Source organism: Sus scrofa, chromosome 8, assembly GCF_054392235.1.
Source record: "Sus scrofa isolate SSC_HxYL_T2T_F1_AM1 chromosome 8, Sscrofa_HxYL_maternal_Yorkshire_Landrace_v2.0, whole genome shotgun sequence".
NCBI lineage: Eukaryota > Metazoa > Chordata > Mammalia > Artiodactyla > Suidae > Sus > Sus scrofa.
The window spans coordinates 65692198-65717729 of NC_139390.1; the positions used below are offsets into that span (position 1 = coordinate 65692198).

Here is a 25532-nt window from a genome sequence, read left to right on the forward strand (position 1 = left end):
AAAGGAATGAATGATTATAGCTTTACTCAGAGTAGTTTTACCCTATGTAAGTAGGTGCTTGAAATACATGAAAATTTTACTTGACATAAAGTGTCAGGTCAGCATGAAAAATATCAGGTTTCTAATTTGTAAATCATCAAGAAGAGATAGGAAAGAAAATTCCTTTAAAGATAGGATGTCATTTCTTCAATTAAGGCAGTTCGCATGTTGACAAGGGATTTCAACTGAGTCTAGAATAAAAAGTATATAAAAGCCTATTGCAGTGCCTATGCTGTATATTGGAACCCTAGAATCTATTTATATTATAACTGGAAGTTTATACCCTTTGACCAATATCTCCCCAGGCCCTGGAAATTACTGTGTCACTATTTCTGAGTTTGGATTTTTTTTAGTTCTAACATATAAGTGAGATTACCCAGTATTAGTCTTTCTCTGACATCTCACTTAGCATAATGCCCTCAAGGTCCATTCATTTTTTTGCAAATAGCAACATTTTCTTCTCTCTCATGGCTAAATAATATCCCATTGTGTGTGTGTGTGTGTGTGTGTGTGTGTGTGTATGGTTCATTCATCTATAGACAGTTTTTTCCATATCTTTGCTATTGTGACTAATGCTGCAGTGAATATGGGAGTGCAAATATAACTTCAAGATCCTGATTTCATTTCCTTTGGATATATACCCAAAGGGGGATTTCTGGATTGAATGGTAATTATGTTCTTAATCTTTGAGGAACCTTCATTCTGTTCTCCATTGTTGATATACCAATTACATTTCCACCATCAGTTTGCAGGTGTTCTCTTTTCTCCACATCCTTACTAACACTTGTGGTCTCTTGACTTTCTGATAATAGCCAGTCTAACATGTTTGAGGTGATCTCTCATTTTGGTTTTTATTTGAATTTCCAAGAAGCATTATGTTGAGCATCTTTTCATATATCTATTGGTTATTGTAGGTCATCATTGGAAAAATGTATATTCAGATTTTTGTCAACTTTTTAATTAGATTTTTTTTTGCTATTGACTATGGTTAAAAATATTATATGCAGTTGTTCCTCAGTATCTGCTGGAGATGGTTTTTAGAACATTCAGTGGATACCAAAATCCATGGATACTCAAGTCCCCTACAGATAGCCCTCAGTATCCAGGGGTTCCACATCTGAAGATTCAGTGAACTGCAGATGTAAAATATTATTTGATCTGCAGTTGGTTGGCTATACTGATAGAGAACCCACAGATACAGAAGGTCATCTGTACTTGAAAGTTACTTACTCATGTTATACATTAATTATATGTCAATAAAGCTAGAAAAAACACATATAAAAAAGTCAATTGCAGAAGACAGTAGAACTATTCTATAAAAATAAAGGACTTAATAAATGTATTAGACTATAAATGCTAACTAAATACAATTTAACAAAAGATGTAAATGGATCAGCATAATTGAAAAATAGTGCTTAGAAAATTATATTGTTAGCAATGAAAAATATCTACTTTTTCACTATAGAGATGTTAAAAACTTGGAGTGTTTTGGAAGAGAAGAAATTGATTTATACAGAAAAGATTTTTTATTGAAATATAATTGATTTACATTGTCATGTTAGTTTCAAGTACATAGTACAGTGACTAATTTATACATATATATGTATATAGTATGAATAATGTATTCATTTATACACATAATAAATGTGTATAAATGTGTATCTTTTTCAGATTCTTTTTCCTTGTAGGTTGCTACAAAATATTCAATATAGTTTCATATGCTATATAACTGGACCATATTGATTATTTTATTTTATTTTTTAAATTTATTTTTGTAATTTTTATTTTCCCCAACACACTTTTTTTCCCCCACTGTACAGCACAGCATGGGGACCCAGTCACACATACATACATACATAATTTCTTCTCCCATTATCATGCTGTGTTGTAAGTTTCTAGACATAGTTCTTAATGCTACACAGCAGGATCTCATTGTTAATCCATTCCAAAAGCAGTACTTTGCATCCCTTAACCCCAAGCTCCCAATCCCTCCCACTTCCTCCCCCTCTCCCTAGGGCAACCACAAGTCTATTCTCCAAGTCCACAATCAACATCATACACCACATTAACAAAAGAAAAGTCAAAAACCACATGATGATCTCAACAGATGCAGAAAAAGCATTTGACAAAGTCCAACATCCATTCATGATCAAAACTCTCACCAAAGTGGGTATAGAAGGAACATTTCTTAACATAATCAAAGCAATTTATGACACACACACAGCAAATATAATACTCAATGGAGAAAAATTGAAAGCCTTCCCACTAAAATCTGAAACAAGACAGGGATGCCCACTCTCACCACTGCTATTCAACAGAGTATTGGAAGTCCTTGCCACAGAAATCAGACAAACAAAAGAAATAAAAGGCATTCAAATATGAAGAGAAGAGATAAAACTGTCACTGTATGCAGTTGACATGATACTATTTATACAAAACCCTAAGGACTCAACCCAAAAACTACTTTGTACCGATCAACAAATTCAGCAAAGTAGCAGGATATAAGATTAACATTCAGAAATCAGTCACATTTCTGTATACTAACAATGAAATGTTAGAAAAAGAATATAAAAATACAGTACCTTTTAAAATTGAACCCCCAAAAATCAAATACCTGGGAATACACCTGACCAAGGAGGCAAAGGACCTATATGCTGAAAACTATAAAACATTAATCAAGGAAATCAAAGAAGATGTAAAGAAATGGAAAGATATTCCATGTACCTGGAGAGGAAAAATTAATATCATAAAAATGGCCATACTACCCAAAGCAATCTACAGATTCAATGCAATCCCTATCAAATTACCCATGACATTTTTCACACAACTAGAACAGACAATCCAAAAATTTATATGGAACCATACACACACACACAAAAAAAAAAAAAAACAATTGCAAAAGCAATCCCGAGAAACAAAAAACAAACAGGAGGCATAACTCTCCCAGACAAGACACAGTAATACAAAGACACAGTAATCAAGACAGTGTGGTACTGGTACTAAAACAGACAAACAGACCAATGAAACAGAATAAAGAATGCAGAAATAAACCCAGACACTTATGGTCAATTAATCTTTGACAAAAGAGGCAAGAACATAAAATGGAAAAAAGACAGTCTATTCAGCAAGTATTGCTGGGAAACCTGGACAGCTGCATGCAAATCAATGAAACTAGAACACACCCTCACACCATGCACCAAAGTAAACTCAAAATGGCTTAAAACTTAAATATAAAACAAGACACCATCAAACTCCTGGGAGAGAACATAGGCAAAGCATTCTCTGATATCAACCTTACAAATATTTTCTCAGGTCAGTCTCCCAAGCAACATAAATAAAAGCAAAAATAAACCAATGGGCCCTAATCAAACTGAGAAGCTTTTCCACAGCAAAGGAAACCTAAAAAGAAAACAAAAAGACAACTTACAGAATGGGAGAAAATAGTGTCAAATGATGCAACTGACAGGGCTTAATCTCTAGAATATATAAGCAATTTACACATCTCAACAGCAAAAAAGCCAACAACCCAATTGAAAAATGGGCAAAAGGCCTGAATAGACATTTCTCCAAGGAAGATATACAGATGGCCAACAAGCACATGAAAATGTGCTCAACATCACTGATTCTTAGAGAAGTGCAAATCAAAACTACCATGAGATACCATCTCACACCAGACAGAATGATCATCATGAATATGTCCACAAACAAAAAATGCTGAAGAGGTTGTGGAAAAAAAGGGAACCCTCTTGCACTGTTGGTGGGAATGTAAACTGGTACAGCCACTGTGCAGAACAGTTTGGAGATACCTTAGAAATCTATACATAGAACTACCTTATGACCCAGCAGTCCCACTCTTGGGCATATATCCAGACCAAACTTTCCTTAAAAAAAAACACACATGCATCCTCATGTTCATTGCAGCACTATTCACAATAGCCAAGACATGGAAACAACCCAAATGTCCATTGACAAACTATTGGATAAGAAAGAAGTGGTATACACAATGGAATACTACTCAGTGATAAAAAAGAACAAAATAATGCCATTTTCAGCAACATGGATGGAACTAGAGACTCTCATACTGAGTGACATTAAGTCAGATAGAGTAAGACAAATACCATACGATATCACTCATATCTGGTATCCAACATACAGCACAAATGTACCTTTCTACATAAAAGAAAATCATGCTTATTTATTTTATACATAGTGTATATATGTTAATCCCAGCCTCCAAATTTATCCTCCCCCTCTATTTCCCCTTCGGTTACCATAAGTTTGTTTTCTGTCTGTTATTTCTGTTTTGTGAGTAGGTTCATTTGTGTCATATTTTAGATTCAGTATATAAGTGATATCAAATGATATTTGTCTTTCTCTGTCTAGCGTACTTCACTTAGTATGATAATCTCTAGGTCCCTTCCATGTTGCCATAATGGCAATATTTCATTCTTGTTTTATGACTGAGTAATAGTCTATTGAATAAATATACTATGTTTTTAATCCATTCATCTGTGGTGAATATTTAGGATGCTTCCACTTCTTGGCTATATAAATAGAGCTCTAGTGAACATTGGGGTGCATATCTCTTTTCAAATTATAGGTTTTTCCAGATATATGCCCAGCAGTGGGTTTGAAGGATCACATAGTAACTCAATTTTTAGTTTTTTAAGAAACCTCCATACTATTTTACATAATGCACCAACTTACATTCCTACCAAGAGTGTATGAGGGTTCCATTTTCTTCACACCCTCTCTAGCATTTTTTATAGACTTTTTATGATGGGCATTCTGACTAGTGTGAGTTGATAACCTCATTGTAGTTTTGATTTGCACTTCTCTAATCATTAGTGATGTTGAGTATCTTTTTATGTGCTTTTTAGCCATCTATATGTCTTTTTTGGAGAAACATCTGTTTAGATCTACCCATTTTTGATTTTGTTCTTATATTAAGTTGTATGAGCTATTTGTATTTTGTGGAAATGGATCCCTTGTTAGCTATATGGTGTGCAAATATTTTATCCCATTTTTTAGGTTTTTTTCCTTTTGTTTATGGTTTTCTTTGTTGGGCAAAACTTTTAAGAGTAATTAACTCCTATTTGTTTATTTTTGTTTTTATTTCAATACTCTAGGAATTGGATCCAAAATATGATGCTGTGATTTATGTCAAAGAATGTTCTTCCTAGGCTTTCCTCTAGGAGTTTTATAGGATCCAGTCTTACATTTGGGTCTTTAATCCATTTTGAGTTTATTTTTATATGATGTTAGATAATGTTCTAATTTCATTCTTTTACATGTAGCTGTCTAGTTTTCCAGCACCACTTATTGAAGACATTTTTTTCCATTGTATATTCTTCCCATGTATTAAATGACCATAACTGTGGGTTTTTTCCCTGGGCTTTCTAGCCTGTTCCAGTGTCTATGTGTCTGATTTTGTGCCAGTACCATCCTATTTTGACTGCTATAGCTTTGTAGTATAGTTTAAGTCAGGGATCCTAATTCCTCCAGCTCCATTTTTCTTTCTGAAGATTGCTTTCACATTTGGTGGTCTTGTGTTTCCTGAAAATTTTCAAATTTTATGTGATATCACCTTTATGTGAAATCCAAGAAAATGATACAAATGAACTTACTTACAAAACAGAAACAGACTTACAGACTTAGAAAACAGACTTATGGTTACCAAAGAGGAAAGGTTGAGAGGAGAGATATATTAGGAGTTGGAAATTAATATATACATGTTACTATATGTAAAATGGATAATCAACAAGACACATCAATTGTATAGCACCAGGAACTCAATATGCTGTAATAACCAATATGGGAAAAGAATCTGAAGAAGAATAGATGTGTGTGTGTATCTGAATCACTTTTCTTTACACTTGAAACTAACACAATATTGTAAGTCAAATATACTACAATATAAAATAAAGTTAAAAATTTTTTGTTCTAGTTCTGTGAAAAATGCCATTGGTAATTTATAGAGATAGCATTGAATCTGTAGACTGCCTTGGATAATATTGTCATTTTAACAGTACTGGTTCTTACAATACAAGAACAGAGTATATCTTTCCACTGGTTTGTGTCATCTTCACTTTCTTTCATCAGTGTCTTATAGTTTTCAGAGCACAGGTCTTTTGCCTCCTCAGGTAGATTTTTTCCCTAGGCATTTTATTTTTTTTGAAGCAATAGTAAATGGGATTGTTTCCTTAATTTCTCTATCTGATCTTTTGTTGTTAGTGTATAGGAATGAAAGAGATTTCTCTGTGTTAATTTTTTATCATGGAACTTTACCAAATTCATTAATGAGCTCTAGTAGTCTTTTGGTAGCCTCTTTAGGATTTTCTATACATCGTATCAGAAAATGGTGACAGTTTTACTTATTTCTCAATTTGGATCCCTTTCATTTCTTTTTCTTCTCTGATTGCTGTGGCTAAAGCCTCCAAACTATGTTGAATAAAATTGGTGAGTGGATATCTTTGTCTTATTCCTAATCTTAGTGGAAATGCTTTCAGCTTTTAACCACTGAGAATGATGTCTGCTGTGAGTTAGTCATATATGGCCTTTATTATGTTGACATAGGTTCCTTCTATGCCCTCTTTCTGGAGAGTTTTTATCATAAGTAAATGTTAAATTTTGTATAATTTTTTTCTGCCTCTATTGAGATGGTTTTTATTCAATTTGTTAATGTGGTATATCCCTTTGATCAACTTGCAGATATTGAGAATATTTGCATGCCTGGGATAAATCCCACACATTCATGTTTTATGGTCCTTTTAATTTTTTGTTGGATTTGGTTTGCTTTTATTTTGTGGCACATTTTTGCATCTATGTTTATCAGTGATATTGGGCTGTAATTTGCTTTTTTGTGGTAACTTTGTCAGGTTTTGTTATCAGGGTTATGGTAGCCTTATAGAATGATCTTGGTAGTATTACTTCCTCTGCAATTATTTGAAAGCGTTTCAGAAGTATAGATGTTAACTCTTCTTTAAATGTTTGATATAATTCACATGTGAAATCATCTGGTCTTACACTTTTGTGCGTTGGAACTCTTTAAATCACAGTTGCAAATTCAGTACTTGTGATTGGTCTGTTAATATTTTCTATTTCTTCCTTGCTCAGTCTTGAGAGATTACACATGTCTAAGAATTTGTCCATTTCTTCTAGGTTGTCCATTTTATTGGCATGTAATTGCTTGGAGTAGTCCCTTATGGTTCTTTGTATTTCAATGGTGTCTGATGCAAATTCTCCTGTTTCATTTCTAATTCTATTGATTGGGGCACTCCCCCCCCCTTTTTTTTTTCCTTGATGAATCTGGGTAAACATTTATCACTTTTGTTTATCTTTTGAAAGAAACAGCTTTTAGCTTCATTGATTTTTTTCTATTGTTTTCTTTGTTTCTATTTCATTGATTTCTGCTCTGATCTTTATGATTTCTTTCCTTCTCTAACTTTTGGATTTGTTTGTTCTTTCTCTAGGTGCTTTAGGTGTAAGGTTATGTTGTTTAACTGATATTTTTCTTGTTTCCTGAGATGATATTTAATTGCTATAAACTACCCTCTTAGAAATGCTTTTGCTGAATTCCTTAGGTTTTGAATCATTGTTCACTGCCATTTGTCTCTAGGTATTTTTTTTTAATTTTCTCTTTGATTTCTTCAGTGATCCATTGGTTATTTAGTAGCATATTGTTTATCCTCCAAATGATTGTGTTTTTTGTAATTTTTTCCCATTGATTGCTAATCTCATTACACTGTGGTTGAGAAAAATGCTTGCTCTGATTTCAGTTTTCTTCAATTTACTGTGGCTTGCTCTGTGGCCCAGGATGTGATTTTCCTAGATAATGTTCCATGTGCACTTAAAAAGAATATATATTCAGATGCTTTCAGATGGAATGCTCTATAAATATCAATTAAGTCAATTTCATCTAATGTGTTATTTAAGGCTATTTTCTTTCCCTCATCAATTTCCTGTCTGTATGATTGATCATTAGTGTTAGTGGGGTGTTAAAGTCCCCCACTATTATTATGTTACTGTCAATTACTCCTTTGAATGCATTTGAAATTAAGAGATCAACAACTTAAATCATGTATATGTAGACTACTATACCATAAATTCATGATAATTGCAAATCAAAAATCTATAATAAATACTCACATAAAAAGGAAAAAGGAATCCAAATACAGCATTAGAGATAGCCATCAGACCACAAGAGAACAAAAATGCAAATTAAAAAAAAAAGAATTTCAAAAACAAATCAAAAGCAATTAACAAAATGGCAATAAGAACATACATATTGATAATTATCTTAAATGTAAATGTATTAAATGCTCCAAGCAAAAGACATAGACAGGCTGAATGGATACACAAATAAGATCCACTTCAGCTTTAGGGACACATACAGACTGAAAGTGAAGGGATGGAAAAATGAAATGCAAGTGGAAATCAAAAGGGAGCTAGAGTAGCAATGCTCGAATTAGACAAAATAGACTTTAAAATAAAGATTGTTACAAAGGACAAAGAAGGACACTATATAACAATGAAGGTATCAATCCAAGAAGTAGATATGACAAGTGTAGATATTCACCCAACATAGGAACACCTTGATATACAGACATCAAGGGAAAGGACTTTTTAAATTGTTTCAGGAATAAGCAAGGGAAGGCATTTAATTTTCTTCTCAAAGGTCCATAAAATAATGTACTACATTCACTATATAAAAGAAAGTTTCTCAATATAAGTTAGTAAGAGCAAGACTTCTATCAAACTATGGCATTTTAACTTGCTTTGTTAAATAATGGAAGTTAGAGAATTTTTACATTGGGAAAAGAAACAAAAACATAAAACCCCCAGAAGATTTATTAAAGATATATTTTTAAGACAAAGATAAAAAGTAATCAGGAAGAGAGAAAGCCACACATTTGTAGAAAGCCCAGTAAATAATAGACTTTCTTTAATTTATAAAGAGAATAGAGAACAGTGGTCAAAAAAATGAGTAAACGGGATAAACTGTCAAAAATGGAGAAGATATTTGTGGAATAATTTTAGGAAAAGGAAAAATAAATGAAGAACAAGGTCAGGAACTTCACCAATTACCAGGTACTATTACAGAGGAGACAAAGCTCATGTAGTGAGCAGTGTTTTCAGAGGACAAGTGTTTGGGGATTCTGTAAGACTCAAGAACTATAAGTTGTTTTTTATATCCTGTTTTATTTTAGGTCATTTGTAACTTAAAACCTCAGATGTTAAAATATGCTTCTTATACTAAACACACAAAACAAAAATATGTATAGCAGCATTTCTTTCTTTCATTCTCTCTTTTTTTGAAGAAAGAGAAAATATTATAAGCTAGAAACATCTTGCAGTTCTTATGATAATACTGCTGTGTCCCAGGCATTTGCTATGTGCTTGAGATAATAGAGATCAACAAAACAGATGGAGTCATCTAGATGCACCATCTATGCATACCTTATTGCAGAATTCTTTGTCCATAGCAGCATTGCTCTGTGTCTATAAGAATATTTACGTTCAAGAATTAATGCTGGTTATTTTGAGCTTATCAAACTTTTGTGAGAAACTAAGTGAGAAACAGTTTCTTTTATTCTTTCCTCTTTCTCGAAAGGTACAAATCATTAAATACCTCCTTTCCCTTTCAAGGGGATGTTTTATTTTTGCATAATATGAGTTACCTTTTTTCTAGCCCCCAATGACACAGCCCTTCCTAGGAAATATTTAATAACAAAACAGATAATAAAAATAGTTTTTTTTAAATATATGAAGTACCTCCTTCTCTCAATTTCTATAACATTTAGGAGGGTATAAGCTATACTGAAATTACCAAAGATCTAAATACTGTAGTGATGTTAAAACAACAAAGTTTCCTTCTAGCTCGTGCTATACATTTACTGGGAGCAAGGAAGACCTATTCATGTCAATCACTTAAAATATCACATGTTTACCCAGAAGTGCCACCTGTTTCTTGCATTCATATTTCATTGGTCAAAGCAAGTTATATTTCCATCCAAGAGATCAAAAGCATGGGAACACGTAATCTCGCTTCAGGAAGAGCATCAGATATCTCTTTGAAAACTAATACGGACTATCACACCTGACCCTCCCGCAGAGTAAGCCCAGCATGTTTACACTGTCTCTCCAGTTACTTGCTCCCTACATGACCTTCTAATAACTGGCCTGGCCCTCAGTTTTAATAATTCATTAATTCTCCCTCTCTGGTGTACTAATCTGAGATGGTTGCTGGCTTCTCCTAAGTATATGTTTCTTCCAAATCTTTTTTTCTTGTAAGCCTAGTTCCTTTAGATTTCACTTAACAACAAAGTTCTCACTCTCTCCTTCTTTGTTTCACAAAAAAGAAACTTAAACTTCATAGCAGAGACCATGATACATATTTTACCAATTTCTGTTTGGGTTTCCCCTTCCTGGTCACAAAGGAAGACTAGATATTTTCAGATTGGGTTGGGGCTTTGTGATGAAGTTTTGGCAAATGACGTACAGGTTTCTCTTGCTGTCCAGGGAACCTTTTTTAATTCAAAAATGGTGTGAAGCAAATAAGCAGTTAACTTAGGGCACATCTTGGTAACAGTGCACAAAATAAATTGAGATAAATCTCAGATGCTCACACAATTTAAAGGAGAAACAGCTTGATGCTGAGATGCTGAGTGTAGATTCTGGGACAGGAGTTTGGTGGCTCCCCTCTCTCTCCTCCAAGTGTGTACTACCACTACAAGGGCTCACTACAAAACAAACTCTAAATGCTGCTTTCACTTTTCACTTTTTTTTTTTTTACCTAAAAGTGAAAATCCTCTTTGTATTTCTTTTCATTAGCAAAAACAGGTACTAACCTAGGTTTTTATAAGAGTAAAGAGGTATGAAGCAAACTTTCGAAAACCAGGGATACCTATATTTGCGGGACGCAAAGTATTTGGAAGCTTGATTCTAAATATCCTGTATGCATCTCCTCCTCCCTTTCTGTGGTAACACCAGAGAACAAGTGTTTATGAAAGCAACACCATAGAATGGAAGGCACCTCACATTACCATATAAGAATAAATCCAAGGAAAGCCACTACAGCTGTACTGGACACAACATGAACAATAAATCTGTGAAGTCTTCATTCAACAAAATTACAGTTCATTTATTATTATGGTGTATACTATCCTAATTGTGACAAGTAAAAGTGTGAAAATGAATCAAGAGATTTAAAAAATGGCTTCAATGATAATTCTATGGAAAAATAAGCAGTATTTTTTGGTTGAATTTAAATTATAACTTTGTTTTTAATTTAAACTTTTAAATATAAAATTAATGATGTGTTAAGATAATCAGTGTAAAAAACATAAGTTGTTAGTGTAAGGGGAAATAACATTTAAATAAAGTGTAGAAAGAGTTATTTTCCTTTATAGAAATCAAGAAACATCTAACATGCTAAAGAACTTCAGTTTATATTGAGACAGTTTATATGTATAGACTTTGCCCTATTTTCAAATTTTGTTAAAATGATTTTTCTGAGCCTAACTGATCACTGATAGCTCACAATTATTTTCTCAGCCCATTATTCTGTATGTCCTATCAAAACTCTATTATATATAGTTAATACTAAATCTGATTTCAAAGAATATGTGATAAAGAGTCTCTCGAACAAATTACAGACAGTTGCTGAGCTTGACTCAATATAGATTGAGTTCAGAAGCATCTGTGTCTCACTGCATGTACTGCGGTGTTCTGAACGATCTCATGCTCTTGTAACCCCACCATCTACAGACTTTGCCTCCACTTTCCACACATATGTATCTTCTATCCCCCAGCACTGCTTAGCACCTACAGCTCATTACAATTACCACTTAGCGTTCTCCTTGTTGAAGAACATTCTTGTATTCAAGTAACTATAACAAATTTCACTTAAAAATGATTTGTTTCCTCTTTAGCTCCTTAAATTCTAAACTGTGCTTCTATCATACAAAAATCCTCATTCTAGGATCATGTATGACCCACTCCGAGAAATATAGGAAATTTTAACCAACAACATTGTAGCTTGGGCATTGGAATTAACCGTAGAAGTCATTTAGACCAAACGCTCACACAACCATGTCCCAGAATGTGAGATCCACATTTTTCTTGAAACATTTCCAGGATGGGAACCTCAGCACTTTTTAAAGAAACCTACACTATGATTGGCAAAGTGAAATGTTTCTACTTTTTTTTCTTAATGGCCACATCTGCAGCACATGGAAGTTCCTGGGCCAGGGACTGAATCCGAGCCACAGCTGTGACCTTAACCACAGCTACAGCAATGCTGGATCCTTTAACCCACTGCAACAGGCAAGGGGTTGAACCCGTGCCTCCACAGCAGCCTGAGCCACTGCAGTCAGATTCTTAACCCTCTACACCACAATGTGAACTCCAAAATGTTTCTGCTTAATAGTTCCACCAGATTATTCAAATTCTGTCTTTGGGAAAGAAAATGACTCTTCTCCCCTGTTGTACAAAATTCATTTAAATATATTTTCGAGATAGCTTTTCTGTTTGTTTTCCCCCAAATATGTTCTCCTACAAAGTAAACAAGCATACATACAGGAATGTAGAGTTTATTTCTCTTGTTCATTCTCCATATGAAATTAATGTAAAATCCATTATAATTCAAGTTTTTTTTTTTTTTCTTTTTTTCTTTTTAGGGCCATACCTGCAGCACATAGAAGTTCCCAGGCTAGGGGTCAAATTGGTTCTACAGCTGCCAGCCACAGCCTCAGCCACAGCAACTGGGGATCCAAGCCAGGTCAGAGACCTACACCATAGCTTGTGGCAATGCTGGATCCTTAACAGACTGCATGAGGCCAGGGATCAAACCCCCAACCTCATGGACACTAGTCGGGTTCTTAACCTGCTGAGCCACAATGGGATCTCCCTTATTCAAGTTTTTCAGTCTCACATCTGAATGATAGTGAGAGCAACGGTCATTGTGATATGATAATTATATAATGACAGCTAGATAATTTTATAGGTTTTACTTATGTGGATTTTATATATATTTTCTCACTTTGTCCTCAGAATGTTGTGTCACTAAGCTGTATTCTCCCAAAGTCATAGATGGAAGTTTTAACCACCACTGTGATGTATTTGTATACAGGCAATTAAAAGAAGTTAATTAGGATTAAATGGATTTAAAACTATACCCATACGGCAACATACACTCCAGTTATGAGAAAGTAAATATACCAATAAGTTTGTTATAAAAGTAGGAGGGAATTACTGTGATATTCCAAAGTTTAGAAAAAGTGAGAAAAGCACCCATTTTGAGAAGCAAACAATGTAAAATATGTAGGTGAGAGGGAAATAAAACAGTGAACAGGGAAGAATTAACAAAGCAGCTCATGACTCAAACATTTCGAGTTCTTAGTATGCATAACACTCCAGTTCACCAATACGGTCAGGCTATGGGTTGGTCTTATTAATGTCCTTTTGTTAACAAGAGCCATCTATTCAATGCCTTTACCCTTGAACAACAGAAAGAATTAACAGAACACTGAAACTGAATTTTACCTTTAAATATGATAGGGTTTTAAGACAAGGTTCACATTTCCAGTAATCTCTATACTTAGAATTACTCTTAGAAATTTGTTTTCCCTAGAGAAAAATTTCCTTAGACATATATTTGTTTAATATTTGAATTTGTTTTCTTATAAGGTAACTGGATACCCATATTCATTCATAATATTTCTTATTTAATTCATCATTATGCAATTACTTTTAAAAATTTGGTGGATAATATTAAATTAGAGTTTTGCATTCCATCTGTGGCATAGTCTACCACCACAGTGTTCGGTGAATAAACGTGAATTGTAACAGGAAGTGGAAGAATATGGCTAGTGCTGTTCAAGAGGAAACATGGCTGCTCCTCACCATGGTCTGGATTTTAGTCTCCTCTTCTGCACATATGTCAAGCTGTGTCGCTACCTGCTCAATTCAGATCTACTGACCTGTAAATATAATTACGTTTGATCATTAACAAATGAAATTAACTTTTAATGGGAAATTAAACTTCTAATGGGTGGCGTTACACATTATACTTTAGAAAAATAAAAATCTTTAGTAAAAGGCATGTTTAATTCCACATTGACTTCTTGTTAAATGGGCATTTTGATCCAGATGATCCTTTGGTTGCCAAGGAATGATGAAATTGCTGTATGCTAGGAGTCATTGTCTGAAATAAAATGAAAAAAATATTATATCAACTCCCTATCTTTTCCTTTGACTCATTTGATATAGGCCAGATCCTCACACTTTTCTCAATTAAATATTTAAAAATGAATTATATTTGAAGAACTTATTAAAGTAACCTTGAAATTTAATATGAGAATGTATGGAAATATATAGATAAGAACATTCTGTGATAATTAATATACTTTGTTAATTGATCATTTATTATAGGAAGTCAAAAATAAAGTTAATAATATTTCAAGTTCCAGAAAAAACAAAAAAGAGTATATAATTTTAACATGTTTAATGAAATATAATGTAAAACTTCAGTTTTATATTATCTTGTGTTTAAAGGTATATCAGTTAATTTATTAAAATAATCTTAAAATTAACACAATATTTTAAATACTCCTGAGACCAAAAATGAGAGGTCTTTGGTTTAATTCTTGTTCTTCCACCAAATAAATGAATTTGTATTTGTATAATAGTGATAGTGTAGATTTACAGGTTATTATAATTTTAGATTAATATATAACTGATAAGAAATCTTTACCATAATAAACTATTATTCAAATCATATTTAGACTTTTTAAACAGTTTTATTTTATTATTTTATTTTTTATTTTATTTTGTTTTATTTTGTTTTGTTTTATTTTATTTTATTTTATTTTATTTTTTTGTCTTTTGCCTTTTTCAGGGCTGCACTGTCAGCATATGGAGGTTCCTAGGCTAGGAGTCTGTCTAATCGGAGCCTACAGCTTCTGGCCTATGCCAGAGCCACAGCAACACAGGATCCAAGCCGCATCTGCGACCTACACCGCAGGTCATGGCAATGCCAGAGGATCCTTAACCTACTGAACAAGGCCAGGGATCGAACCCACAGCCCCATGGTTCCTAGTCAGATTCGTTAACCACTGAGCCACGACAGGAACTCCCTAAACAGTTTTAAACATATTTTCAAAAGAGATGAGTAGAAACAAGTTGATCATGTGAAGTTCCTTCTAGATATATTATCCTGTCATTATATGATAAAAATACCTTTAAATTATGTATGACCTAGAAGTTAAGTAAACATAAATTTTAATATATAATTTATTCTAGTGACTTCAAAACTTTTTATAGATTGTGATTAGAAACGTATATCCTGAACCAGTATAAAAACACACGTGTGCACACACACACACAAAATTACATATGTTAAGGATACAGAAAAAAATGTCATGCCTGAAGTATTCTATGTTCCTTCTAATCCTTATATTTTTTTATTTTTAGTTTTAGATATAATTGACACATTAGAGCAGCATTTTAGTTTTAAAATGTACAGTAAAATGGCTTATGTTTTCTTCTAGTAATTTTATGCTTTCAGTACTTACGTTTATTTAATTCACTGCAAGTTAATTTTTGTGAGTGGTATAAGGTAAGGATCTAGTTTCATTATTTTCGATGTGAATATTGAATTTTCTGAGCACTGTATTGAAGAGACTCCCTTTTCTGCAATGAATATTCTTGTCTCTCTTGTCAAATATTAATTGATGATATATGCATGGTTTTATTTTGGGACTCTTGATTCAGTTCCATTTGCTTATGTGCCTGTTTTGTGCCAGTTCCATGTTGTTTGGATTACTACAGCATTTTACAATAGGTTGATATCAGGAAGTCAAAGCTTTGGCTTCCTGCTTTGTTGTTTTACAGGATTGTCTTTTCTATTCAAGATCTTTTATGGGCCCATATAAACGTTAGGATTGTTTTTCCCACTGCTCTAAAAAATGCTATTGGAATCTTAATAGGGGTTACATTGAATCTATGCATGGCTTTGGGTAGTGTGGAGACTTTAGCAATAATAATCCAATCCATGAATAGCTTTCTGTTTATTTGTTTCCCTTCAATTTATTTCAACAATGTTTTATAGTTTTCAGTATAGAGATCTTTCACTTCCTTGGCTAAATTTAATCCAAAATATTTTATTGTTTTTGATGCTATTGTAAATGGGATGATTTTCTTTTTTTAGTAATTTAGTGTATAGAAAAGCTACTCATATTTGTGTGTTATTTTTTATCCTGCGACTTTTCTGACTTTGACTAGATTTAGCAGGGGGTTTTTTTCTGGTGGAATTTTTAGGATTTTCTATATATAAAATACATTATCTTCAAATAAAAACTATTTTACTTCTTCCTTACTAATATCCATGTCTTATCCTTGCCTAATTATTCTGGTTAGGACTTTTGGCAGTATGTTGAATAGGAGTGACAAGAGTGAGCAACCTTGTCTTGTTCCTGATTTTAGAGGAAAATCTTTCAAACTTTCACTGTTGAGTATGATGTTAGCTGTGCACTTGTCATATATGGCCTTTGTTATGTTGAGATACATTTCTTTTATATCTAATTTGTTAAGAGTTTTTATCATGAACATAATCCTTATAACATTCTCTGGATCATCACCTTCTTGTATTCTATATCATCAGGCAACATATGCCTTTCAGATTCATGTTTTTCAATCTAACATACCTTAATTTTTCATTATTACATTAACTCCATTCATAAGCAGTAGCTTCAAATGACGCATCATAATTGATCTATAAAGAAAATAATAAACTTCCATTTTCCTCTCCAGAATGTAATGAGCTTAGAAGTCATCATCCCAACCTAACAACAAATAAATATCTGAAAAATGCTTTAAAAATCAATACTTCTTACATCAATCTGAGGAGCTGGTTATGGAGTTAACCACTGCCTCTGAAACTAAAGAGAAATGTAGGTTAATACAGAGAATCACAATGTACCAGAGAAGAAACAAGCTTAAATAGCTGGGATAACCGGTATTGAGGTAGGAGAATCTAAACTGTAACTGACATACCGCTGGAGTCTCACTGTGGACAATTCTAAAAGTTAAACTCTACAGGGGGAGCTAGCCATGGGGGTGCTTCCACACTTTTGTGAGTTTTATCTCTAGTATCTCTCCCAGGTTCTCTTGAAGACTGGAGAAAAGTTTCCTTGGGATTCCAGCAGTAGGGAAGAAAAAGTAACCCTTTGAAAAGCACCAGGGCATGCAGTTCTTCTAAGAAGACCTCTCTCAAGAAAAAAATATTTACCAGAACCTCATATATTGGAGTTTTACCAAAGCCTAACCAAACATAGAATCAAAAAAAAAAAAAAAACTCCAATCCTCTTTAGCAATCCTGTCCTTCTTAATGATGGGGTTGGTGTGGGAAAGAAGGGGAACAAACTGAGAGTACTTGTGAAGTTCACAGTCCAGAGGCAGAGGCTCAATAAAAGACTAAGATCTAAGCATAGGAATACATAGTGCTTTCCTTCCTCCAAATATGAACAACCCATTAGTAAAAGGCTATTTACTAAGTCCCTTTTACTGAGCATGTTATGTCTGGCTTTCAGGAGAAAACTACAAGGCACCGTAAAAGGCAAAAATCAAAGTTTAAAGAGATAGTGCAAAAATTATAACCAAATTCAGAAATAGCAGGTATTTTTAAATTATCAGGCTGAGAATTTAAAACAGCTACCATGAATGTGCTAAGAGCTCTGATGGAAAAAGTAGACAACATGCAAGAACAAGTGGATAACATAAGCAGAGAGACAGAAATTCTAAGAAAGAATCAAATAGGTATGGTAGGGATTAAAAACAAAGGAATACTACCAAGGCTTTATCTAATATGGTAGTTTGAGAAATAATTAAAACAATGCTTTTAGTAAAGTAGGTTAAAACAGTATTTCAGGGAGGCATTTGAAAACACAGAACTATAGTTATTAATTATTAATTAAATATATTTAAATAAATAAGTGTTAAATTACCAGATGCTGAGAACTATAACTGAAACAAGCTTGAAAATGAATGAAATAGTAATAATTTGTAAAATAAAGTTGAAATAGCTAATGCAATAACAAATATTGTTGAATAGCTGTAAATAAATTGTAAAGTGTATTATAATTATTTACCTAATATTCATCCTTTTGAGATTAAACGTACAATATCCAGAACTAGTGCTAATGTATCTGAATATGTCTGTTTTTCATATGGAGAATTTACAATTTAAGAGAATACATGTTTTGTAGATAAAATAGGAGAAAGATCAGAAACACAAGGAAAGCATTATTCAATGCAAAAGACATGAAAAAGTTTGACCCTATTTGTTTCAATAAAAAATTTCATTCCATGGAATAGGATGCAAGCATAAAATCAACTCATCTTTAAAACAATAATGATGTTTCTCTCTGGTGTCATAAGGATTCCTGATTTAACCTAATCTAATTTTCACTACCACTTTATGACTAATGGCTAATGGGGAGCCTATTCCAATTCTTTTTTATATTACAGATGAGTAAACAGAGGCTTGGAGACCTGATATCCTGTCTAAGGTCATAGACGAAGTAAGTGAAAAAGCTGAATACAAACCCGTCATCTGACCCTAGAGCCTGTACTGCTTAAGGGCTCTTTTTATCCATGCCCCAAATCACTGCCATAAACCTACATGATGGCTGAACTCCCTCAACCTGCTAGTCTTCCTCTGAGACCATATAGTTTAAGGAAGATTAGGTATGTCTCAGGTACCTAAGGTGTGGATTATCTGGTCATTGCTGGACTAATGTTGTTCCCTAGCTTTTCTCCATACCCTATTACTCCTTTTCCTCTGACCCACTATCTACCATGCCCAGAAATAACTTAACAATTTATGTTACTCTTCCTACAGGTCTTCAGTAATTCTCATTGATCTTTAGAAAAAAAAAAACATCCAAAATCAATTTGTTCTAATGAAAATAATTGTAATGCTTTGCAAGAATGCACTTCTACAGCTATTGCAATTATATCCTATCTTCATGGAAATAATTGATTATTTCATAAACTTAAAATGGTGGAAGTCTACTTAAATGTAGATTGATACTTGTTTCTTCACCACAGAAACTTTCACATTATTGTGCACTTACTGCTACATTTCTTATTGGAGTTCCCAAGACATAAGTCATGGATGGGTGATAAACAAAGTAGTGAAGAATTAAAATATGACATATTTATTTTTAAAATTTATATTATTCACTATTCATATTATATGTGATATTCCCATATTCAATTTACATGTTAATATCATGAGATGAAAATATAAGCATTAACCGGTCTCTTTAAAAAGTGTAGCATTGTTAAGAGTCTTCTTAAAACATTACCATGGAAGGAGAAAAAAAAATAAGTATAATAATTATTATTCACTGAAAAACATATAGATTAAGGGAGTTCCCATCATGGCTCAGCGGTAAAGAACCCAACTAGTTCCATGAGGATGCGGGTATGATCCCTGACCTCACTCAGTGGTTAAGGTGCTGCTGTAATCTGTGGTGAAAGTTGCATGTGTGACTCAGATCTGGCGCTGCTGTGGCTATGGTGTAGATCAGCAGCTACAGCTTGGATTCAACCCCTAGCCTGGGAACTTCCATGTGCTTCAGGTACAGCCCTGAAAAAGAAAAAAAAAAAGAAAAGAAAGAAAAATGTAAAACACATAGATTCAAATTTAAATATAGATAGATATTTATCTTTTGAAGAAATTAGATTATTTAAATATAGATAGATTAAAATTAGAAATTTAAATATAGATATTTATCTTTTGAAGAAATTAGATTATTTGGGAGTTCCCATTATAACTTAGTGGATTAAGCACCCAATGTTGTTTTTGTGAAGATATGGGTTTGATCCCTGGCCTTGCTCAGTGGGTTAAGGATCTTGCAATTGCCTCAAGCTGCCTTGTAGGTCACAGATGCAGCTCAGATCCAGTGTTGCTGGGCTGTGGTGTAGGCCTGCAGCTGCAGCTCCAATTCTGCCCCTGGCTCAGAAACTTCCATATGCTGCAAATACTGCCATAATATTTTTTAAAAATCCAATTTTTGTTTAAAAGATTAAATACAGGAGGGAAAAATATTTAAAATCTTAGAGTAAAAGACATTGAATGTGAACCTCTGGACTGCTCAGTTGGCAAGCTGAAATCTGCAATCAGTCACTCAAGTGAGTGTTGCTTTAGTTACCAAAAGAGAGAATTGAAGCCAAAGAAGTAGGTGAGGAACAATGTTAAAAGAACAGAGGGTTCTTAGACAACAGAAGCCAAAATGCTCTAGGCTTGTGTACTTTGTCTGGCAGAAAGCCAAACTAAGAAATTGTGTCAGCTGTAAGAAGAGGGTGAGAAAAACTTAAAGAAACAGACATTGAATTCATTCATTCATAAGTAGGTTTGAAAGTAATTAATTTTTTTTTTTTTTTGGTCTTTTTGCCATTTCTTGGGCCACTCCCGTGGCATATGGAGGTTCCCAGGCTAGGGGTCGAATCAGAGCTGTAGCCACTGGCCTACGCCAGAGCCACAGCAATGTGGGATCAGAGCCACGTCTGCGACCTACACCACAGCTCATGGCAACGCCAGATTCTCAACCCACTGAGCAAGGCCAGGGATCGAACCCGCAACCTCATGGTTCCTAGTTGGATTCGTTAACCACTGAGGCACGTCGGGAACTCCAGTAATTAATCCTTTTAAAATACATATGACCTATCTGAAGAGTATGTTTATCACAGGATAGCGGTACAGCGTGTGTGTGTGTGTGTATTTATGTGTGTGAGTGACAGAGAAAAATAAGAGTATGTGCTCTCCATAATTAACTATATACTCCAACATCTTCCTGAAATAGCAGAATATTTTGAATACTTAAGGAGAAAAACTGTACTGAAAAGAACATTTTCTTGTCATCATTTTCAATTGGCATACTGATTTGCTTGGCATACGTGAAAATGATGACAAACTAGGAGTATATTAACACAAAATAATAAGTAGTATGCCATATAATGATCCCCAAGATATTAGGTTTACTCAAATTGTCCTGAAGCAATGTTTTCTACAGCATTTTAAAAATTGTTTCTGTACAAGTTGATAAAATTATGTTTAGTAGAATCACACCCACTCTTCTATCATCCCTTAAATGTGAACGTCTCATCCTCCACATCCTGATTTATACATCAGCTTGATTTCCCTACAGCAATTGTTGCAAAAAAAAAGAATCAATTGCTTATCCAACATCTATTTCCCTTTTTCCTTCCTTATAGATGCTGATTTAGTTGGGGTGGGAAACAATATGCCCCGTTCCAGGCAATTAATCAAATTGTTTTAAACCCACTATAGTAATTTCACACCTCTTTGAAACTGTAGGAGTAATCAAGTGAAAATTTTCTGGACAATGAGCATAAGGGATTTAGGATTATTATTATTATTATTATTTGTCTCTAGCATAAATAACAAAAAGAAAGGCAAGAATTTCCCCCCATCCTTTCCTTTTCGACTGTGTGAAACACTTTTGTCAGGATGCAATGCTTCGAGTGTCACCAAGAACATGGGAAAATAAAGGAGACCCTAGCCTCCTGCTGATATGGTGAGTTTCTGAACTAACCCTCTAAAATGCTTATCTCACATGTCACTGCTAAGTGAAGTCTACATTATCTTTTTTAAGTTTTATTATAGTTGATTTACAGCATTTTGTCACTTTCTGCTACACATCAAATTGACCCATATATATATATATATATATATATAGGACATATATATATATATGATCACATGTCCTATCACAAGTGATTGAATATAGTTCCCTGTGCTATACAGCAAGATCTCATCATTGATCCATTCTAAATGTAATAGTTTTCATCTACTAAAAGTCTACATTATTTAAGTCACTTTCTGAGTAGTCTGCTACAAGAAACTGAAAGCATGTAGCTATTATATCAATATTCTTTAAAAACTACCTTAATGGAAAAGAGAAAACTTTTTTGCCAACAAATTAAAATTTTTGTAGGTACGTTATTTGAAAATTGTAAATGATTCACTGAGCATATCATTATCATGTGGACTGAATACAGCACATTTCACTGTATCGCCCTATGATGTTATATTTTTCTCCCATGGATATAAGTTTTATTCTGCCATGTTGTTAACATCATGATATCAGACAGTAGATGGCTGTATAGAACTGCCCAGATAGTCCCTTACAGACTACAACATTCATTCCCTCAGCCACTGGCAGAGCTGTAGGCCAACAGCTCAGAGCTAAGAATTTCATTGGCCAAAAGGGTGCTTCCTCCAAGGATATGTCCTATCTTGAGGGCAGCCTGCATCTGATTGTTGTATCCAGTACATCACTGAAGAATGATTCCAACTTTAGTACTTAGTGTTGGATTGGCTGAATTCTCTGTTGTCTTTGTACGATAGTTCAAATTCTGTCTTATTTCATTCTTGCCTGCCTCACCCTCTCACAGGTGTTGTTTCTAAGAGCACACTGGGATAATTCACCTATTAGAGGATTCTGATTTCTGGAAATCTGACCTACAATATCTGGTGCCAGGATTCACCCTAGAAAGCAGATTCTAAAATGGCTTTTGGAAGCTGAATTTCTACTCAGTCACTTAGCAATGAAGACCATCCCACTGGTAAGAGGAGTACTGATCACCCTTGGCAGTCTTGGTGAAACTGTTGAAGTTCTCACTGGAGATAAACTGGGATTGGGCAACCACTATAAAGTAATGTACAGGCAGATAGAAAACTTCAGGTTTTTTTGAACTTTGGGGAAAAGAAGTACTTATGAGGATTATGGAAATTGATTACTTTGGAGATACATATATATATATATATATACACACACACACGCGCGCACGCGTGCACACACACACATGTGATATGATTACTTTGGAGATATATGTATCTCTCTCTCTATATATATATATATAGGAGGACAAAAAAAGGTGATCACCTCACAAACTTAAGGTAAAATGTGAGGGCAATATTATCCCCTTTGGAAGCTTACTAAAGGGGCTAATATCTCCTGCAACCAGACAATAGAAAATTTGAGATTGTGCCTAAAATTTTATTCTAAGGGTAGTGTTGTTAATAGGTTAAAATCAGGGTCCTGATCGGAATTAGTGAGGCCCTGATATTTGAGATAGGAACATTAGGATTATTATACTCAAGATTTTTAAGAACCCAGTTCACTCTGAGCCCTCTGGGCTTGGCCCACCTCTCTCCGTTAAGCTAGCATCCCCTGCCTCCATGAAGATGATTCAGAGGTCCCTGCCTTAACTGACAATATGCCCCTCCCCCTAAGACTTTACCCTCATCTGTCACCTCAGCCACTTGACTAATAACTAGAATTCAGAGGCAATATAATTTGGTTACAAAAATGTCAAATCTGCTAAGAGAGAAGCAGTTACAACCCAAAAGGGCTGTAGTACCTATACTACCTGAATAAATAGAATAGGCTTGAGAATAGATCCTAAGGGTGCAGGATCAAGGAAGGTGATATATAAAGTTGGATAGATGATAATTTATCAGTATGGGAGCATCCCCCCACTATATGGGATTTAATGCCCCGATTAGGCCCCAGAACCTTGTGCTAATACAAAGCTTGGATGACTTAGAGGCAGCAGTGATTAGTCACCTACCATATGTAAAGGAGAAATGCCAGAACTGCTGTGGTAGAGCGTAGACTAAGAGGTCATTGACTCACAGAAGTTGACATGCTAGAATGGATACATAAGATTACCTATTTACCATAGCAAGGAGGAATGCTCCAAAGATAACACAGCAGCTGTATTGATAGTCTCAACAGGGGCTGTCCTTTCTGGGCAAGGAATGAGAGTAGATGATGCTATTATAGAAATGAGTCCCCTAAAAATCAGAGGCCAAGTAGAAGCATAATAATTCTACATAATTATCAAATGAGTGGCCAAGTCAGATGGTATCCAGAATAGTCTGAGACACAAAGAATAATGGAAATGATTACCATAACATAACTACCCTAAGAACAAAATAGAAGGGCAACAAAGATGTTACTCAATCTATAGCAAATCAAGGTTGACTATCAGAACTTGGAACAGCTGATCCTCAAAAATTTAGAAAACCTGAGCCAATCAGGTTTAGAGTCCATTAACCATGAGACAAGATTCCCCAAGAACAAGGACCCTGCAAAATTACAGCAAACATGCAAGATAATTTTCTCACATTCCCTCCCCAGGGGGACCTGGGGCCATTTATTCAAGCAAAATGTGCATAGATAAAAAGGGATCAGAGAATACCCTGACTTTTCAATGACTGTTGGATACAGGGTTTCAGTAAAAATTAATTCTCTGTGGCCAGAATTGCCATGAAAAGATAGGTTGCTATTATACCATGGGGCCAAGAAAGAATATGTTTGACATGTTGGTGATCCATGGGAACCTCTATGGGTATTCCCTTGCCCAGATTTTATCATAAATTGCCATGTAACAGATATAGGATGAGAAAGGCATGCTGAGTGAAGGTACAGAAATTTTAATAATGCACCTGAGACCTTCAGAGTTTCTAAACAAAGATAAGGAGACTCTAAGATGAGCAGTAGAGTAGAGAAAAGGTGAGTATAAGTTGCAGTCCTAGGACCAACTTCAGTAGGTGGTTTGTAGTTTGTCCCATTAACTTTCTCCTGTTCATTTCCCCAGGAATAGGGACTAATAAGAATTCCTGAGGATATGTTCAAAGAGGAGATCAATTGATTAAATGAAGCAAATGGATCTTTGTGGCATAAAGGCTGAATTATGATAGATGCTATGGTGTTCATTCCAGATAACCCTTAGGACTGAGACATTCATTTCCCCAAAACTGCTCTCAACGAAAGGGAGCTGCCTTACCTGAGGATCTCTTCTCTTCCCCAGGGCAGTCCTCATCTGTGTCCAATCAACACAGGGGTGCGACATCTTGATCACTTTGTCTAAAATAAGGATGTCTCAGATTCAGAGCATTGCAACCACACCCCTGCATCCCAGTCTCTTGTCCTTCACTTTATAATGAGAACTGATTCTGAGAACACTCTCTAAGAGACTACAGACATGCAAATTTCTATCTCAGAGTCCGTTTCCAAGGAAAAACTAAAGACAGAAGTTATTCGTTTTTACTTTCAAAATTCTCAGAATATTTTGAAAATACTGTCATACAGTTTTTTGGAGGAAAATCTAAATACAAAGTTGAAATGCACAAGTCCTTTCAATTTCATTCAAACCATATTTAAGGAAGTCCAAATAATATTTTCTTGGACATAAATATAGCCAACATTTCTAATAGTTACTAGAGAACAAGAATTTGAGTATACATTATGGTAAAAATTAGATGCCAGACACCTTTAGTAATATTTAGGGATCGACTCTTCTGTGAAAGAAAGTATGATATATTCCAGAGTCAAGAATACCTGCCCAGAATGTATTGTCCTATAAATATGAGGTAGAAAATGGAGAGGAGTGAG

At 34.3% G+C, this 25532-nt stretch overlaps 1 protein-coding gene and 1 long non-coding RNA gene across 4 annotated transcripts in view; one reads left to right on the top strand and one right to left on the bottom strand.

Moving 5' to 3' along the window:
- Nucleotides 1-25532, top strand: part of LOC102158358 (uncharacterized) — a 166919-nt gene that overhangs the window by 124998 nt on the left and 16389 nt on the right. For both annotated transcript variants that reach the window (XR_014812610.1, XR_002346685.2), the window contains 3 exons: nucleotides 18568-18620; nucleotides 21503-21644; nucleotides 22525-22695. This is a non-coding gene — a long non-coding RNA (uncharacterized LOC102158358). The remainder of the gene's footprint in view (nucleotides 1-18567; nucleotides 18621-21502; nucleotides 21645-22524; nucleotides 22696-25532) is intronic.
- LOC110262110 (uncharacterized) overlaps nucleotides 1-25532 on the bottom strand; it is a 476065-nt gene that overhangs the window by 8569 nt on the left and 441964 nt on the right. Inside the window, exons 4-6 of one of the 2 annotated variants that reach the window (XM_084972345.1) lie at nucleotides 24925-25004; nucleotides 16935-16979; nucleotides 14140-14245 (exon numbers count right to left, since the gene is read on the bottom strand). In XM_084972345.1, coding sequence (XP_084828471.1) covers nucleotides 16953-16979; nucleotides 24925-25004 — 107 coding nt within the window. In that variant the 3' untranslated portion in view covers nucleotides 14140-14245; nucleotides 16935-16952. Of the gene's footprint in view, nucleotides 1-14139; nucleotides 14246-16934; nucleotides 16980-24924; nucleotides 25005-25532 lie in introns of those variants that run through there. The other variant, XM_084972344.1, reaches the window with a different exon arrangement.